The sequence below is a fragment of the Mus caroli genome, unplaced genomic scaffold (assembly GCF_978045245.1).
Source record: "Mus caroli unplaced genomic scaffold, Mus_caroli_1 scaffold_1, whole genome shotgun sequence".
Lineage (NCBI taxonomy): Eukaryota > Metazoa > Chordata > Mammalia > Rodentia > Muridae > Mus > Mus caroli.
The window spans coordinates 36,223,119-36,241,493 of NW_028227256.1; the positions used below are offsets into that span (position 1 = coordinate 36,223,119).

An 18,375-nucleotide genomic window follows, 5' to 3' on the forward strand; every position below is an offset into this window, starting at 1 on the left:
CCCCACAATGTGGCCCCTTGGATGACTTATAGTTTCCACAGCGCAACTTATTCCTAGTGTTTGTTCCATCCCTGTTGGGCATCCTCCTCTTTTGGAGAGCGTGCCTGTGATGGTTTGTATATGCTCAGCCCAGGGTGTGGCACTATTAGGAGATATGGCCTTGTTGGAATAGGTGTAGGCATGGGCTATAAGACCCTCATCCTAGCCACCTGGAAACCAGTATTCTGCTAGCAGCCTTCAGATCAAGATGTAGAACTCTCAGCTCCTCCTGCACCATGCCTGCCTAGATGCTGCCATCCTCCCACCTTGATGATAATGGACTGAACCTCTGAAACTGTAAGCCAGCCCCAATTAAATATTGTTCTTGCCTTGGTCATGGTGTCTGTTCACAGCAGTAAAACCCTAAGACAATGCCCTTCCAGGATTGGTAAGCCACCATCTGGGTCCTGAGAACCAAACCCAGGTTCTCTGCAAGAACAAGTGCTTTAACCTGCTGCCCTATCTCCCCAGCCCCATAAGGGAGGGGAAGTTCTTGCTGGCCAGAGTTTGGGGAATGAAAGGTCTTCCTGCGTGCTTTTCAGAAAGCTTCAGAAGTCTTTTCTCTTAACCCTCGCACTGTCCCAGAGAACACAAAGAATATTCCATCAAAATTAGGAGTGTGTAGGTAAGGGAGGTTTTGTCTCTGTAATATGCAGTGAGGGGAAGCGTCTAGGACTTGTAGAAATCCCCTCCCTCCATGGATAGTGTGTGTAGGGGTTCTGTCACATCCCACACAGTGGGATTTCCAGAGCCATGGCAAGGATTGTTGACACAGACTCAATTTGGGTCTTATATGCTTTGGAATATTCCCAGGGAGCAAGGGAAGGGAATCTCACACCAATGAGTACCTTCAGTTTTGTGACACCCACATGCTTGACAGACCCAAGAAGGACATGGGCTCACTGTACAAAAACAAACAAATACATAGAAAGGAAGGAAGGGAGGATGGACGGAAGGAATAAAAAAGAGCAGGTTGTTCAACTTCTACTTTCCCTAGCCTTCCATCTGTTTCCAAAGAGGCCCCTCTGACATCATGAGGATGCCCCTGCAGCTTAGAGACATTCCCCACAGGAGGGCTGCAGAAAGCCTGGGGGAAAGTGGGAAGAGCAAAGGCTGGAGAGAGCAGGGCTTGGGATGAAGCAAGACTGCTGGGTAGGTTCTAATTCACAGCCAGCTAGAAGCAAGAAGTCCTGGGGTGCTATAGCACCATAGGGTGACTGCCGTATAACAGTGTGCTGTGGGTCACAAAAAGTGGATAGAAAGATGTCAAACGTCTTCATCATAAGGAGATGGTAAAGGTTTTACAGACAGATATCTCTAACCTGACTTAAATATTACATTCCCTACACACATACCAAATATGCCATGGAACACCAGGGACAGGTACAATTTTATGTTTTTATACCAGTTAAAACAAAGCTAGTTCAGGACTGTGGCTGTAGCTCAGTCACATGACACAAACCGTGGAGTTGAGGTTGCATTGACAAAATAAATTGAAAATTTAAAAAGAAAAACGATTTATAAGAATAGTTGGGGGGCTAAAGTCACCAGACTTTGCTTTTTTTTCACCATGACTTACAAATCTAACCCAAGAGTATTTCAGTGTCAGAGCGGCAGGCATCGCACACTTAATCATTCTTTGATGCCCTGTATGTTGTGGGATATTTTTCATCATTCCCTACCTCTGCTCACTAGATACTACTGTCAAACTCCAGCAGCAACAGCCCCAAATGTCCACAGACATTGCCAGACACCCCAAGGTTGAGACCCACTGAGGTAACTTGAAAGGATGTGATTCGCTTAAGAGATGCACTGTACATTTGTGAAACACATGAAACTCAAAAAGAACAAAGACCAAAGTGTGGACACTTTGCCCCTTCTTAGAATTGGGAACAAAACACCCATGGAAGGAGTTACAGAGACAAAGTTTGGAGCTGAGACGAAAGGATGGACCATCTAGAGACTGCCATATCTGGAGATCCATCCCATAATCAGCTACCAAATACTGACACCATTGCATACACTAGCAAGATTTTGCTGAAAGGACCCAGATATAGCTGTCTCTTGTGAGACTATGCTGGGGCCTAGCAAACACAGAAGTGGATGCTCACAGTCATCTATTGGATGGATCACAGGGCCCCCAATAGAGGAGCTAGAGAAAGTATCCAAGGAGCTAAAGGGATCTGCAACCCCATAGGTGGAACAACAATATGAACTAACCAGTACCCCCCAGAGCTCGTGTCTCTAGCTGCATATGTATCAGAAGATGGCCTAGTTGGCCATCAGTGGAAAGAGAGGCCCATTGGTCGTGCAAACTTTATATGCCTCAGTACAGGGGAATGCCAGGGCCAAGAAGTGGGAGTGGGTGGGTGGGGGAGTGGGTGGGGGAATGGGTGGGGGACTTTTGGGATAGCATTGGAAATGTAAATGAAATAAATACCTAATTAAAAAAAGAGATGCATTGTACAAAAACCAACTCAATGTGAATCAAAGACCTTTGGAAAGACCTGTAACACTCCAGGGAAAGTCTTGTGATAGAGGCAGAAGCAAGAACTCCTGAAAACACACCACCAGCATCAGAAACATCTTTAAGCACTCGTAAGTGAGACGACACTTAAAGCTTCTGCAGGCTGAAGAAGCTATCTGCAAAGAGAACACAGAACCTACCAGATGGGCAAAGACTCCCATCAGCTGTCCCTCGGGCAGGAGGTTAAAGTCTAGAATATATAAAGAACTACAGAAATCAAACACCAAAAAATAAAAAATAAAAAAAATCCCTTCAATCAACAGACAGTTTTCAAAAGAAGAAACACAACTGGCCAATAAATGTTTCTTAAGGTCTTAGCCATCAGGGAAACGCAAACTAAAACTTCTTTAAGATTCTGTCTCACCCTACTCAGAATGGCTTTACATCAATAAAACAAATGATGGGGTGGTCATGTAACTCACATCCTACATACCAGACGAGCCTCCTGTGTCCACCGAACATCATCTTACTGTCACCACATCCAAACTCAAGGCCCAGCCCAGCCTGTTATGTCCACACTAGACATAATCAATAATCAATAAAAGAGACCAGCATGCCCAGGTCTCATTCCAAAATCACAAAGAGTGTAAAAGATGAAGACAGTAAATCCTACCTCAAATCCAACCAGTCCTCTACAGTAACCTCCGATGAGAATCTCCAATGTGAACCCGGAGCCTCCAGGACTTGAAAACTGAATTCAATAAAGAAAAACATCAAAGGGAGGTAAAGCTGAAATGAAGACGGAACAGAAAAACCTGGCAACCCAATAAGAAGCTCACAGGAAAGCCCCACAAGTAGAACAGATCAAAGAGAAGACAGAATATCTGAACTTGAAGATAGAGGAATCACAGCACATGAGCAAAGATATGGGGGGAGTTAAAACACAGGAAAGGAATGCACGAGGAATGAGGGACACCGTGGAAAACCAAACCTTTTGATTACAGGCAGAAGAAAACTTTCCAAAAGTAAGGAAAGACATACCCATACAGATACGCACAGAGTGCAAAACAAGAAAGGCCAGAAAAGAAAATCCCCGTGGCATATCATACTTAAACCACTAAATACAGAGCAAAGAGCCCTGAAAGGGGCGAGAGAAAATACACCCACAGCCACACTCGGTGCACTGTCCTGGCCTCTGCTGTCCCACACTTAGGCACACCCTCCTGACTGCATGGAAGGAATACCCCTTTATGGGAGTAGATTCTCAGCAGCGCCTTCATAGGATCTAGGAAAAAGGCATGTAAAATGTTTCCAGATCCTTCGAAGCTCTGCTTCGCCCCCTCCGCAAAATGAGAAACAGATTTGGAAAAGATGCGACAGCAGTGGCAAGCTTCCTGTGGACATCCACCTAAACCTAGGTAGCGTTCCCTCTAGTGAGACGAGCCCTGTTTCTATTCACTCTGTCTCACCAGGCTCCCCGATAGCCAGTTGCCAGTGCGACCCCTTCTTTGCTGAATGACGTCCATAGGCGGAGTTTTAGAAATCAACTTTGAGTTGTTGAAAGCATTATAAACACCCACAATCGAATCTCAATACATTTAAAAACTGAACCTCTAGCCTGTGAAAGAGTGCAGTCTACGGCTATCTACTCACAGCCAAGGCAGGGCGCCTACCACAGAGTATAGGCGCTTTTGCATGCATGCAATTTTCAGACATGTGAAAACCCCTGTGCCCAGGTGAGTTAGTTACAAAGCCCCCACTCCCACCCAGCCTTGAAGAATACAGTGAATGTTCCTCTTGGAGCAGGTAGGGGTCAGAAACAAGTTTCACTATCCTGGCCACCTCAGCCTCCCAAGTGCTAGAATTACAGCCTAATACCACCACAGCGCCCTATGTAAATGGTTCCTTCTATAGCTAGAAGGGACTGAATATGTGAGCTAAGAACTTCACACTCTTCGCCCATGTGCTGATTCCTCTATCTTCAATGTGACAATGGATGTGGACCACACATGGATGGGATGTGGATGTCTGTCACATCCAGCCAGGCTCCAGCGATGGACCTGACTGGGCCAGCAAAGGAATGAGGAAAAGACACAGAGACATGTGGAGAGAAAAACTGGGATTGGGTGGACCGGACTCTCTGATGGAGAAGCCGTAGCACCCCATTTTATTATACAGTTGAGTGGGGGTGGGGTTATTGCACACAGCTGAACAAAGAGGCGAGTTTAGCTAATCTTGGTAGGAGCAGTCTGTAGGGGAGCCGTCTTCAAGCCTTGAACACCCATTCATAGTGGGGCTGTGGCTGCAGCGGACATTTTCTACATATACTATCTGTGCATCGATCAGAGGGGAGGCTTTGCCTATCTCTGCCAACTGCACATGCTCACTCAGGCCCTCGCTCACTCAGGAATTCCTCCCCTTCCCACAGAGGTCTGCTTTGGCCTCCTGGCATATGTTTCTCTTTGTAAGACATCTCTTTCTCTATACCTTGCAGTGAACGTTTACTCCTGGGTTCACAGTGATCTCGGGGGGCAGGGGCTGGGGACTGCAGCATGCATGCTGCTGGTGCCTTTGTGTGGTAATGATTGGTATTTCTGATTCATCTCACTGCCATTAAACCTATGTAAGCAGTTTCTACGGCTGCATTTCTTTTTATGATACCAACAGGTCAACTTTGCCACTGAGCCCACAGTGCTTTTTTCTTGCCTGAGCAGAACAGAGTCATCCCGTGTGTGAGGCAGGGAAGCGCTGTGAGGTTATTCATGGAGATGGTCTGAAGATTACAAAACAAAGTCAGCATCACATGGGAAAAAATGAATCCTTCGCTTTAGTGTCATGCTCCTTCATAAAATTGTCCCTAAGCAGCTCTCAAATGTTGCATTTCCCCAGGCATTAGATGGCTTCGTCATCGTCGTGACAACAGATGGCAGCATCATCTATGTGTCCGACAGTATCACACCTCTCCTTGGACATTTACCGGTGAGTTTCTGCTCCAGCAGTCTTGGCCTGTGCATGATTTAATATTTCCTGGACAGGCATGCAGGAGTGCTGCAGGTATGGGGGAGCTACGTGTAAGGAGGAGGTGCATGGAGGCTTAAAGAGTGTCCAAGTTCTGCAGAACCAAACCAAGCCAAGGTCAAGGTCCTGCAGCAGATGAAGGGCAGGAGAAGGCATATATCACCCTGAAACAGGCATGGAGCTGTGACCTCAATGGGTCCAGGGCGAAGTCAGGATGGGACTTCTGTGAGTTTCTCAGTGCTGTTAGCAGAGCTCAGAGGGCAGCAGATGTCCCTGGTCAACTGAGAGTTGATTAAGGAAGGGGAAACAGATGGCCCATGCAAAATATGGTTTGGAGCTCACGGGAGAGGTGTATGAGATTGCAAGTAGGTTATAACACCAATCGCACTGAGCGCTTCTCAACCGCCATGTTTCATGGCAATTGAAACATTGTAGCAAGACACAGTTGGACCAGTATTGTGAGGGCCTTGGGAAATAAGTAAGTACTGCCCATGTGGGGAGAAGAGGGCCAGATCTGTGCCCCTGGGGTGAGGGTGGGACCCTCTGTTCCTCCTCCCCAACTTCATCCTTTTTTCCTGCCTTTTTCCTCCCTCCTCTCTATAAGCTTTGATAGCTCCCTAGTAACAGTAGTTCAACATGAAGTCACTTGCAGGTCTACACCAGGCTAGAAGAAGGCCCACCCTTAAGGAAAACTCAAGCCTTTGCCCAGCGACCCATTTCTTGCCTCGCCATTATTGGCTCCCACAGAACTTGGCCCACAGAACCACTAGGATGATGCTTATTAGTGGCAGATAAACACCCTCTCTTCTTGGTCCTCCGAGTCAGTCTGGCAGAACCAACCACCCCACTCCCAACCCTTGCCATCAAAAGGTTAGGCTTCCAGTTTATGTGACAAGACAGGTAGCAGCTTGCCCTGGATTAAGCCAAGGGAAATCCTGGGTCAGCATGATGCTAGAAAACTATGGCCCTCTCTTCATAGCTGTGCCAGGTCAGGAGGCAGCATGACCTTACTCCACCAGCAGCTTCTGTCTGTCTTGTGAAAAGCCCCACTCTGCTGGTGGCTCAGGATTTCTTCTACATCGTCCTGGCCTATTAGTTCCTTGGAAGGGCATCTCCCAGCCCATTGCTTTTGAACATGGTCTGTACTCCTACAGAACTATCACTGCTTGGGTTCTTCTGCTGTGCCAGCATCTTAGGTCTGAAAGGCACTTTTGACCTTTCCGGGTGGGTACCTTCCCACTGCATCATGGGAATCACCGTTCCCTGAGGCCAGGGTGGGACAGGCATGTGGGTGTCTCTTCTTGAGACAGCTGTTGGAAGAGGTTTCTTCTGGTCGTAAAGGGTGCCAAGGTGCACCCACACCTTGCTCTTTGTCTCAGTGCGGAGGATGGTGCTGATGCAGAAGTGACCACTCTTTCTTCATCATGGCTTCTTGGGGCTCATCTAAGGATAACTGAGGAGAGAGGGGGAGATGAGGTGTCTCTTTGGGGAGAGCTTCTGTTTTGCTTTGAGTGGAAAAGAGTGAGCAGCAATGGGCCCTAACCACAACCAACCAAGAGTGACCTGCTTTCTGGCTGGGAAGGAGGGACAGAGTCCAGAGCTGTTTGGGTAAACTCTCTTCTGCTTTACGCTCCCATGAGTATCTGATGACCCAGTTGCTATATGTGGCAGAGGGAACTTAGGAAGTAATTTTCCTGGCTCGAAATTTTGGAGCCATTCGGGTCCACCTTGTGAAATCATGTTCTAACTGGAAGGACCAGGGATGGCTTCACCCTCACTTGGTCATGCCAGACCCTTGTGTGTGGTTACTAGGTGACCATCTGTAGACTAGACTCCCACCTTGACACACACACAGCAAGGCCCCAGGAGGGCTAAGCCCCCTGGATGGGTGGTCTGAAAGAGTTGTGGTTAGCTTCTAGTCTCTGGCTTTCCAGGGGTGGACAAGAGGTTTTAAGAGCAGGAATTTTGCTAGTTCCATGAGCATTTAGCTATTTCTTCTGGAAATCATTCCCTACTGCTTCCAACTTTCAGCTGAGGAGAGCCCAGGGCAGTGAGGGCAGCACAGGGGTGGAAACAGGTATTCCTATGTAGAACCCAAGACAGTCACCAGGGACCCGGCCAATGAGGGCAGAGCAGGGGCGAAACAGGTGCTCCTATGTTGAACCCACTTCATTCCAGTGTGTTCCTGGTGCTAAGGTTTTAGGTTGCAGCTTGGGAATTCTTTTGGTTGTCTTTAATTTCCCTACTTTCTGGCAAGAGGCCTGTATCTGTCTGCAGAGTGTTCGATGTTTGCAGAGGCCCTGTGGTGGTGGCCTTTCTTCAGGGTTTCAGTCTGAGAACTTCCACCTGTTCGACTGTCAGGAGCACACACTTACTGAGCACCCACTTGCTGTATGCTAAGTTTCCATGTATTGATATCTGTCAAGCACTTGCAACGGTCTCTTGCTATCCTTACTGATCCTTACATTAATACCATGAAGGTCAATACCCCTGAGCACAGATGAGAAAAACCACAGTACAAAGAAGTCAAGTATAGACGCAGAGTATGCAGGCATCCAGGGGTGGGACTGTGGGCGTAAACTGGGATGATAGCTCCAGAAAGTCAGAGGTGTGACTGTGGTGTGAACTAGAGTGGTGGCTCCTGAAAGTCAGAGGTTTGACTGTGGTGTGAACTGCGGGCCATGGCTCCAGGCAGCCAGGGATGTAACTGTGGTGTGAACTGGGGGCCATGGCTCCAGGCAGCCAGTGGTGTGACTGTGGTGTGAACTGGGGGCCATGGCTCCAGGCAGCCAGGGGTGTGACTGTGGTGTGAACTGGAGGCCATGGCTCCAGGCAGCTAGGGGTGTGACTGTGGTGTGAACCGGGTAGCCATGGCTTCAAGACAGCCAGAGGTTTGACTGTGATATGAACTGGGTAATGACTCCAGAGCCAGGTGTTTAGCCACTACTCAGAACTCCCCAGAGGACAGGCTGTGGTGAGTGTCATTCTTCAGAGTTGGACATTGAGAAGAAGCATGGCTGGCTAGGGACAACCAGGACAAGGGACAGGAAACCAGAGGTCCCAACAGTAGAGCCCTGCCATGCCAAGGTTGAATCCCAGAGTCACCTCTGTGGCTGAGATGAAGAAAAATCCATCAGAATTCTGCCCAAGAGCCAGTGAGCTTAAAGCTCTGTTTCCTGCTTCTTCATGAGATAAAGTTCCTGATATATTTTTATACAGCAATTTCCTAATGAAACATCAAACTTATCGTGGCAGAGGAAAAAGGAAGGAAGGAAGGAAGGAAGGAAGGAAGGAAGGAAGGAAGGAAGGAAGGAAGGAAGGAAGACTTTAGGTGAATGTTTTAGTGGTGTTGATATCAAAATACTTGGCCTTTCTTGATGTCTAGAATGAACACAGGCTATCGAAGCAGAGATGGAAGGGTGTGTGCATGTGTGTATGTCTATGTGTGTTTCTGTGCATGCGTGTCTTTGTGTGTCTATGTGGGGTGGTGTGTGCATGTGCGTGTGTATGTCTGTGTGTCTCTCTGTGTGTGGTGTGTGGACGTGCATGTGTGTGCCTCTGTGTGTCAGGGTGTGTGTGGTATGTGTGTTTGCATGTGTGTCTGTGTGTGTACACATGCACACATTTCTGGGAACCCAGGTCTACTGGTAGCTTCTGTGGTGGAATGGCAGACGTTCAGGAGGGTTGTTACCAGCTAGAACAGACCTGAGACCACAGGGGGTCCATCTGCTGCTCTCTCACCGTGTCCCACCTCTGCCTGGAGACAACTGTCTTCCTAAGTTTGAAAATAACTGCTTGCTTGTTCTTCTTTGCAGTTTTATTAATGCTGAATTGTTCACTGACCTATTATTTTGTAGAGGTTAAGAATTTCATACCCTAAATGTTCGGAACAGTGTTTCGATGTGGGATATCTCCCTTCCCCTGCCAACATTTTTGTTCATTTGCATGAATTGCCTTATGCCTGCCTCTGTATCTGCATAATGAAATACCTCGAGAAGGGACTCAAATCTAAACAAAACAGTACATCTATGCTCTGTACATACCTGGCATCCATAGCCCGAGGAAAGCCTTAGGAAGTACTTTAAGTCATTCCATGCATTACACCACGTTCCATGGTATTTTCCTAAAAGTTTGGGGACTGGAGATAGAACTCAGTAGTCGGGAGCACTGGCTGCTCTTCCAGAGGACCTGGACTCAGTTCCTAGCACCCTTGTGGCAGCTCACAACCTTCTGCAATTCTAGTTCTAGGAGACCCAGTGTCTTTTGCTGGCCTTGATGGGCACTGCACATGTATGGTACACACAAAAAAAATACTCATATACATAAAATATTTTTTTAATCTCAAGAGAATGACAAAGTTTCCGACTTTGGACTTTTGGATCAGAAATGTTCAAGCTGTGCTGTTTTTTGCTCATCTGCATATAAGTGGGATCGTAAAGGTAGATGTGAAGCCAATGAGGTGACCCAGCAGGTCAAGGTGCTTGCCACGCAAGCATGATGACCTGAGTTAGACGCCTGAGACCTGGGCATAGAGAGACTTTCTCTGTGTACCACGGCAGGCACTCTTGTCATGGTCTGATCATTGGTGTCAGGGAATATGTTTCAATTACCTGTTATTCACCCCTTCCTGGTATAGTGGCGATGTCTGAACACAACATTTGGTACCTGGCACTAGATGGAAGAGGTTGCCAACAGGACATGAGTTATACATGCTGAGAATGCAGGGGAAGAGAACACTGATGCCCTAAGGGTGTGGGGTCACCCTTTTATACAGAGGAAGAAGTATGGTCAGAAGGGCACTGGGTTCATAGTAAAGAGATGGATGGATGCACCAGGATCCTAGTGAGCTTCTTTGAGTAATTCTAACTACAGGAGATGGTGCCAAATCCTCCACTCAGGAATGAGCAGGAACTGTGCCTGGTCTGTTAGCAAGAGGAGCTCACAGTATGGCCTGACCAGGCTTCCAAGTGCCAAGACTGCACATTGAGACTCACTCTGGAGCCTTTTTAGCATAGGTGGCTACATTGTAAACACGGTCTCTCCACATGGCTTACCTTTCGACTTTAGGCTAGTTTGGCATACAGAGGTATCTTTCCTTTGAGTTAGCCACTTTTTTATATTTAGCTCTTCTTTTCCTGAACTGTGGTCAAAGGGAATTCCTGTCTTCTGGGAGCCTGTCTAGCATGAGCTTTATTCAAGTCTCAGCTAAATCTGAGTACCTCACTCGTCTCTAGTTGGCTGTTCCCTTTGCCTAGGTCAAGGCCTTTAGGATTTCCCTGGGTCTGTTGGCATCTTTTCTCAATATGAAACAACCCTGGGACCTCTCAAACTGTTTCCTGTACCTGTAACCAGTACACAGCTTCAGCTAGGACTGCCACAGCCCTTCAGGGACATCCTAGGATTCTCCACCTAAGCCATCTTGAAATGCTTGGTGTACAGGCTCTTGACCAGATGCCATTGGACTAATGGGACTGTTCAAGCATGAGAGGTTTCCTGCACTCACAGAAGTCTCAGCTCATCCTCAGACTTGAGATTTAACAAAGAGGGACCTGAGAACAACACACTGTGGAGCTCAGGGGAGGCCTTCCCAGGAAAGTTCCAAATGGGGCCAACTCCTAGTTGACAGTCCAGGGTCTGTCAACGGTAGGGAAGAACCCCTCCTACCTCCTGCCTCCCACAGGTAAGGGATGCTACTGGGGATCATTCAGACTGGACAACAACTGCGAAGGGGACACTCCCTCCCCCCCCCACGCCCTGTAAGTGCTATTATTTTTAACAACAGAGCTCAGATCGTTCACGAAACAGTTCAACCGCAGGTGTAATTTGCTCCTCCGTCAGCACTGGGGTTTAAAATTTCAAATGATCCCTGTCAATGGCAGTCTTGAACACTTGAAAATGGCATCATGGTAAAACAGGTGGCAAATGCACTTAAGATCCAAGAACAGCACTGAGCTCTTCTTATGTACCGACCGACAGAACCTCAGAACTTCCATGTGCCCCACTTAGCCTACCTCTAGCCATTCACCTCTGTTCTGCACATCCATCTCTGTGCCCCACAACCCCTGCTCAGTCTTCTGACCATTGCTCTTCCTCATAAGGACCTAGGTGAAAGGGTCTTTCTCTTCACTCTGCTGCACCCACCCTGGGGGAAGGACTTAGATGAAACCCTTAAAGAAATGACTATGGAGTGACTTTGGGGTTTTAAGGAGTCTGAAATATCTTTAAGAAGAAAGGCTACTGTCATGTGTGAGCATTAGTCATATGCTAAAAATGCTAGCAGGAACTGGCTTAAAATAAAGTCATGAGCACCAGGGGAAGACGGTGAAAGGCAAACAGAAATTATGCCCTGGGCTGGTAGTGGGGTCAGTAGAGTCTCCACAGAGCTGAGAACTCAGGCCTCCAGTGTAAGTTACATTCCTTTCCTAATTTCCAGTCAGTCAGCAAAATGCTGGCTCCAGGAGGAGGGAGGCTTTGCCTGTTGGAATCTGACATCCAGGAACCCTCAGACTGGAGTTTAGCAGTGAATTAAGTGTCTGGCCCCTGTCCTTCCTCTGTTCCCTTCCTGGCTTCTGTTCACAGTCTGAGCATCTCTAACCTGATTTTTTGGTGTCCTGCCCTCCAGATTGTTAGTGGGGTATCATTAAATTGCAAGATGCTTTTCAACTGATAACAGAATGCAGTCCTGGTGAACCCATCTACAAGCTGCATGATAATTAAGTCAGGAATGCTTAAATGGACCTTGGATCAGCATCCTAAGACATTCTGGAGTTTGTGTCAGGAGTCTGGAATCTGTCGGGATTGTGAGTCTGAGCTGGACAATAGCTTCCTGCCACCATGTAACCTCTCTAAAGAGGAGTAGAGCACTTACTTCTGGGCCAGGAGAAGATCCAAACTGAAAATTCTAAGTGCAGTCTCTCCAGAATGTGAATCAACTTGAGGCCATTGACAAGTCACACTGCCCGCTCTCACAGTCTCTCGGGGCCCTCCTGACACACTGGTTCCTCCAGCTAGGACTCTGAAACCCTGGTCAGTCTCTTTGCAGCCTCCTCTCCCATAGCTCCTGGCCCTCACTAATCCGACACTCTGACATCCGTGTATGTGTGTGTGTGTGTGTGTGTGTGTGTGTGTGTGTGTGTGTGTACTTCTTCCTGGAGTTCCCTTCTACTCCCAAACTCCATCCTTCTCTTGGGTTCCACCCAGTGAGTCCTTCTTCTGGATTGTTCCCGTAGAGGCTGCCCTGCACCTTCTTTGAAATCAGCACTCATACTTAGGGTTCTCTGGGCACTTGTGTTTTTAATCTTCTCTCAAGAGGCTGGCCATCCAGCTGGTCCACATAGCATGCTGGAGATCAGGGACTCAGCACTGAACAGACTTTGAGCATCCTGTGGACACAGGGGAGGCAGAGGACACCGTCTGAAGGTGTATAAGCAAGAAAATATCACTTCAGTATTGTTGTATCTATATGCATCCCCAAGAGTTGGTTCAGCACACCTAGCATTTATAGAGTGATTGCTATATACCCTTTGGTATCTAGCAGTGTAGGCTAATGATCTCATTTAGTCTTTACCCTTCCTCTTTCTTGCATTTGAGGAAAATGTAGCTTGTGAGGCAGGCAGGGCCAATGTATAAAGATTCTCTGGGACTCCTGTGAGCCTTGCTGTGACATAGAGGAGTACCAATGGCCCAGCAGAGGGGCTGTCCTCACAGGCCCATAAACCAGCAGCAATAGGATGACATAGCCGTGTATCAAAGGTGGGGTACAGGGTAGGTCGTTAAGGAAAACATGATCAGGAGGGAAGCTGCAAGCTTGTTCATTTTTCACAAAGAAACGTGTGGGATGGTCAGGCCAGAGGAAGGCCAGGGGAAGCTGACAGATGGGAGGAAGGGATGCTAGGACAGTCCATCTGGGGACGGACAGAGGGCAGGTAAAATGTGTGCGCACATTATTACTCAGGTAAGAGATAAAGTTGATGTGAACAGGGGTGAAAAATAATAGTAATACAGGAGCAGAAGCAATGTAATGAGAGAATTACAGTGAATGAGACTAATTAGCCCACAGATACCGTCCTGGTTGGGTGGGTTTTGGTTTTTGTGGGTTTGGCCACTCGACACAGCCAGAGTTATCTGGGAAAGGGGACCTCAGTTGAGAAAACGCCTCCATCAGACTGGCCTGGAGGCAGATGTCAGGGAGTATTTTCTTGATTAATGATTTTTGGAAGAGGGCTCAGCTCTCTCTGGGGTGGGGCCACCCCTGGGCAGGTGGCCCTGGGTACTATAAGGAAGCAGGCCAAACAAGCCAAGGCGAGCAAGCCAGGAAGCAGCACCCCTCTGTGGCCTCTGCTTCAGCTCCTGTCTCCCGATGCCTATCATGTTCAAGTTCCTGTCCTGACTTTAGATGAGCAACAGGGATGTGGAAGTGTAAGCCAAATAAACCATTTCCTCTCCGGCTTGATTCTGTTCTTGGTGTTTCATCACAGCAATTAAAAACTCTAAGACAGAGACCGTCTGGGTGTGGTGGTGACGGTGTCACGGGGAGAGAAGGATCTGAATGCCTCCTACCTGTGGGGTGCACCTAGTGACCTGGTGACCAGTTGGCCATACCATTTGTAGAGATGAGAACCCTAGATGTGAAGAGGACGTGATAGGATTAAGATGTCTGCATTACGACCTAGGACTATGTGGTCTGGGAAATCTGAGTGGTTCGTGGAAGTTTCGGCCTGTGGACTTGAAAGGACGCTGGTGGGGATTCGAGCTTGAGAATCTATAAAGATGGTATGAAAGATACAGGACTGACCATTGCATACACTAGCAAGAGTTTGCTGAAAGGACCCTGATATAGCTGTCTCTTGTGAGACTATGCCGGGGCCTAGCAAACACAGAAGTGGATGCTCACAGTCAGCTATTGGATGGATCACAGGGCCCCCAATGGAGGAGCTAGAGAAAGTACCCAAGGAGCTAAAGGGATCTGCAACCCTATAGGTGGAACAACATTATGAACTAACCAGTACCCCGGAGCTCTTGACTCTAGCTGCATATGTATCAAAAGATGGCCTAGTCGGCCATCACTGAAAAGAGAGGCCCATTGGACACGCAAACTTTATATGCCCCAGTACAGGGGAACGCCAGGGCCAAAAAGTGGGAATGGGTGGGTAGGGGAGTGGGGGGAGGGTATGGGGAACTTTTTGGATAGCATTGGAAATGTAATTGAGGAAAATACGTAATAAAAAAAATTAAAAAAAAAAAAAGCTATGCATTAACAAACACACACACACACAAAAAGACACAGGACTGGATGTGTTTACTAAGGGGAAATGAGGAGGAGGGCAACCGGGAGTGCAGGTTTCCTGTCTTCACCGGGAGCTCCTATCTTAGAGTTTGTATTGCTGTGATGAAACACCCATCTGATCAAACTGCTGTGCCTCAGACACAGCGACCACCTCCTAAGAGTTCAGCATTCCATATTGGCTGATGCCTTCTGTCACGGATCTAGACTATCCTTGCTTCCGGTTATGTCACCGGAAGTTCCATGGGACTCAGTTGTACCTAGACTGTTTGCAGTATTCGTTTTGTATTCCCACCATTGAGCACTGGGGGGTTGAGAGGGGATGCAACTTGTCAGTGAGAGACCTAGGAGAAATAAAGAGCAGCATTTTGCCGGCCTAAAGGTCCAGAGAACTCCATGTTCTCTTCATGGCCACTTAAATAAGGGATTGGCCCCTCCCCAGGGCTCCATGTTACCCTTGCTGTCTCTACCCAGAAGACAGGAGTATTGGCAAACAGGGCTCACGGAGACAGGAGAGAAGTTGGTTCTTTGTACACACATCAGGCTTACTACTTGAGTTTTTTCCTAAGCCCACAGACAGAAGCACACATGCATGTGAGCAAGTGCAGAGCCCTCTGGCCTACAGACCCAACCAGCTGCAAGTTGGAAATATTTGAAATAAAGCATTGCCCATCCTGGTCATGTGCATACGCCTTTTCTACATCATTAGTCTCCAAATGATACAGCTCTGTATATATGTATATGCATATGTGTATGCACATACATACATACATACATGCATACATACATACATATTGCTCAGGCATTGTGAGGCTGTTAGAGATGATCTGAGTCTAGATCCTATGAAAATACTGTACCACGTTACCCACAGGAGAACCTTAAACAATCTCCCGGACATATTGAAGAGCACCTGAAACCCCTTTAATGGTTTTATTCTTCAACAGTTTGGTATACAGTGTACTCTGGTCATTTTCACCTCCCATTACCCCTCTCATCTCACCTCCCTCCCACTCGCCTGGAGCCTTTTCTTCTAACCAATCTGCCTCCCCTTCTACTTTCATGACTTTTCTGTCTTGTTTTGTTTGGTATGATCCAGTGAGTTTTATCAAGGTTAACTATATAAGCATAGGTTTAAAGGATCATGGACAACTTACCAGTGGCTTCACAAATGACTTCCCCCTCCCCAGCAACCATTCATCTGCAATCAGGGAAGAGTGGAGCCTCCCAAGGCTCTTGGATGGAATGTGGATGCAAACAGGTCTTGGGGAGATAACCAAGGCTGTTGTGAGCTTGTGAGTACCACAGCCGTGCCACGTCCAGGAGACAGCCTCCCAAGCCTTTGACCACTTTGCCCCTTCCATCTCCTGGCCCCGTAGACCACTGAGAGGGTCAAGTATAGGCATCCCTGGGACTTTTACTTGTTAATCAATTTATTTTCAGCTGATTAAGCCCAAGGCCTTGGGCGTTCTAAGCAAGCGCTCTCTCACTGAGCCACAGCCCCAACCCCTGTAAACCCTTTTACATCGTGATTCTAAGGTGCAGAGGACGAGTCCATGAAGGGTCTTCTCAGACCGCGTGGCCCTCAGCTTTCCTCTCTGAAGCAGTCCTGAGCTGCCAAGAACTCTGAGGCTCTGCCTTTGCTCTGAAGTTCACTCGGTCGAGCGCACGCCTTTTTCTCTTTATTTTCTCTTGCAGGCGGATGTCATGGATCAGAACTTGTTAAATTTCCTTCCAGAACAAGAACATTCCGAAGTTTATAAAATCCTTTCCTCCCATATGCTTGTGACGGATTCCCCCTCCCCAGAATTCCTAAAATGTAAGTCCGCCCTCCTGGTGTTGTTATTGGATCTGAAGACAAGAATTTCGCTCTAGCTAGGGAAAGGAGGTCAGAATGAATTAAGAAGGGAGGACTAATTTTAAGGATAATTTTCCTCGTGACTCAGAACATTTCCAAGATCCTTTTGAGGTATATTTTAAGTTGAAGCTAAAACTGGAACTTGGAGCACGTACGACATTTTAGCTTTTATGTGGAAACGTTGAAAGTATAGTTTCAGAATAATAACATGTTTCATGTGTATGGCAAGAGATGCCTTTTTACATGAAAGTAATAAATAGGGCAAAATTCAGGGAGCAGGCTGCTGATCTTAGGGAACACTACAATGTAAAGTTTCTGTGGCAGCAGATAATCAACTGCTAATTGAATAATTAGGCTGGAAATCCATATTCTGTCCTCCTGCGGCTGTCTTCCGGTTATTTACGTGCATGTGCAATTTTATGGAAGTTTGAGATTTATATCAAAATATTTGGCAACCTAGATAGAAGGCAGGCCTCGGTGTGTGCTCACCACGCGCCGCCTAACGAAGCATACGCAATGGCAGGCAGTAGCAAAGACGCTTGCATTTGCTCAAGCCTCAGTCCATTTCCATGCATAATTGGTCCCGTCGTACATCTGATTTCCCTTCAAAGCAAAGCAAAAAAGAGATTAAATTAAAGAGAGCGGCTCTATGCGAGCAGCTTTATTTTAGTACGCCATGTGAAAACAACCAGAACTAATCGATGCCGACATAACCAACCACAGACATCTGTGAGCAGATTGACTAATTGGGTCCAAGTATAGAATACGGAGTATGGATGAGCTACAGGGAGAACGGCCTGGAGCTGCAAGGGTTAGAAGCCAGGTCTAACGGTCCATCATACGGAGAAAACCATGCAGGCCACGCGCGCGCGGAGCAAATCCTACAGGCGCGACTTGTTTAGTCTGGAGTCTGTGTAACCCTCCTCTCCCTTTCTCTTTTCTCCCTCTAACGACCCAGCTGACAACGATTTAGAGTTTTATTGCCATCTTCTCAGAGGCAGCTTGAACCCAAAGGAATTTCCAACTTACGAATATATAAAATTTGTAGGAAATTTTCGCTCTTACAACAATGGTAAGCTTTAATTGCCCTTTTCTATCAATGGTGTCTTTTATCATGCAATCGTGTACCTGAGGTCCCAAGAATTATTTCATGCCTACGTTTGGATTTTTCCTGTTTCTGAGACCAACAGTGTGTGTGTGTGTGTGTGTCTGTGTGTCTGTGTCTATGTTCACCAGTGCCCTCTCACATTCAAGAGTGCGTCTTGTGCCTGTGTGCACACTCACCCTGAATTGTATGAGATCCATTCATTTGTTTTCAAGCTGATGAGATAATCTTATGCACTGAGGAATAGTTTACAGTTAACAACGAACAGGCTCAGCCTGCAGACTCTGCCAAACAGGCCTGTGCTGTGACACCCAGCTATGTCCCCTTTGCTCCCGGCATGTTTGTCTCCCCTGTACAGTCTGCTGCAAGTCTGATGTACTAGGCCTGGCTCACAGGTCTTCACTCACTACCATCCCTGTACACACTTAGTAAGGAGGCTGCTTTACCACGAGCCAGGAATTCTGCATTGGAGAAATCATCACACAGAAGTCAGTTTGATTTTCAGAAACTGCCAAGACGACTAGTTGCCTAACCTCTAACTGCAGAGACATGAGCTCTAACCTATACTTAGACACTCCTTCTTACTTGTGACCCATGCTAAATGGGAA

At 47.3% G+C, this 18,375-nt stretch overlaps 1 protein-coding gene across 1 annotated transcript in view; it reads left to right on the plus strand.

The window, feature by feature from the left end:
• The window catches only part of Npas2 (neuronal PAS domain protein 2), a 164,746-nt gene that overhangs the window by 98,211 nt on the left and 48,160 nt on the right, over positions 1–18,375 (plus strand). The window contains exons 5-7 of the mRNA XM_029482993.2: positions 5,396–5,485; positions 16,503–16,623; positions 17,621–17,734. Coding sequence (XP_029338853.1) covers positions 5,396–5,485; positions 16,503–16,623; positions 17,621–17,734 — 325 coding nt within the window. The remainder of the gene's footprint in view (positions 1–5,395; positions 5,486–16,502; positions 16,624–17,620; positions 17,735–18,375) is intronic.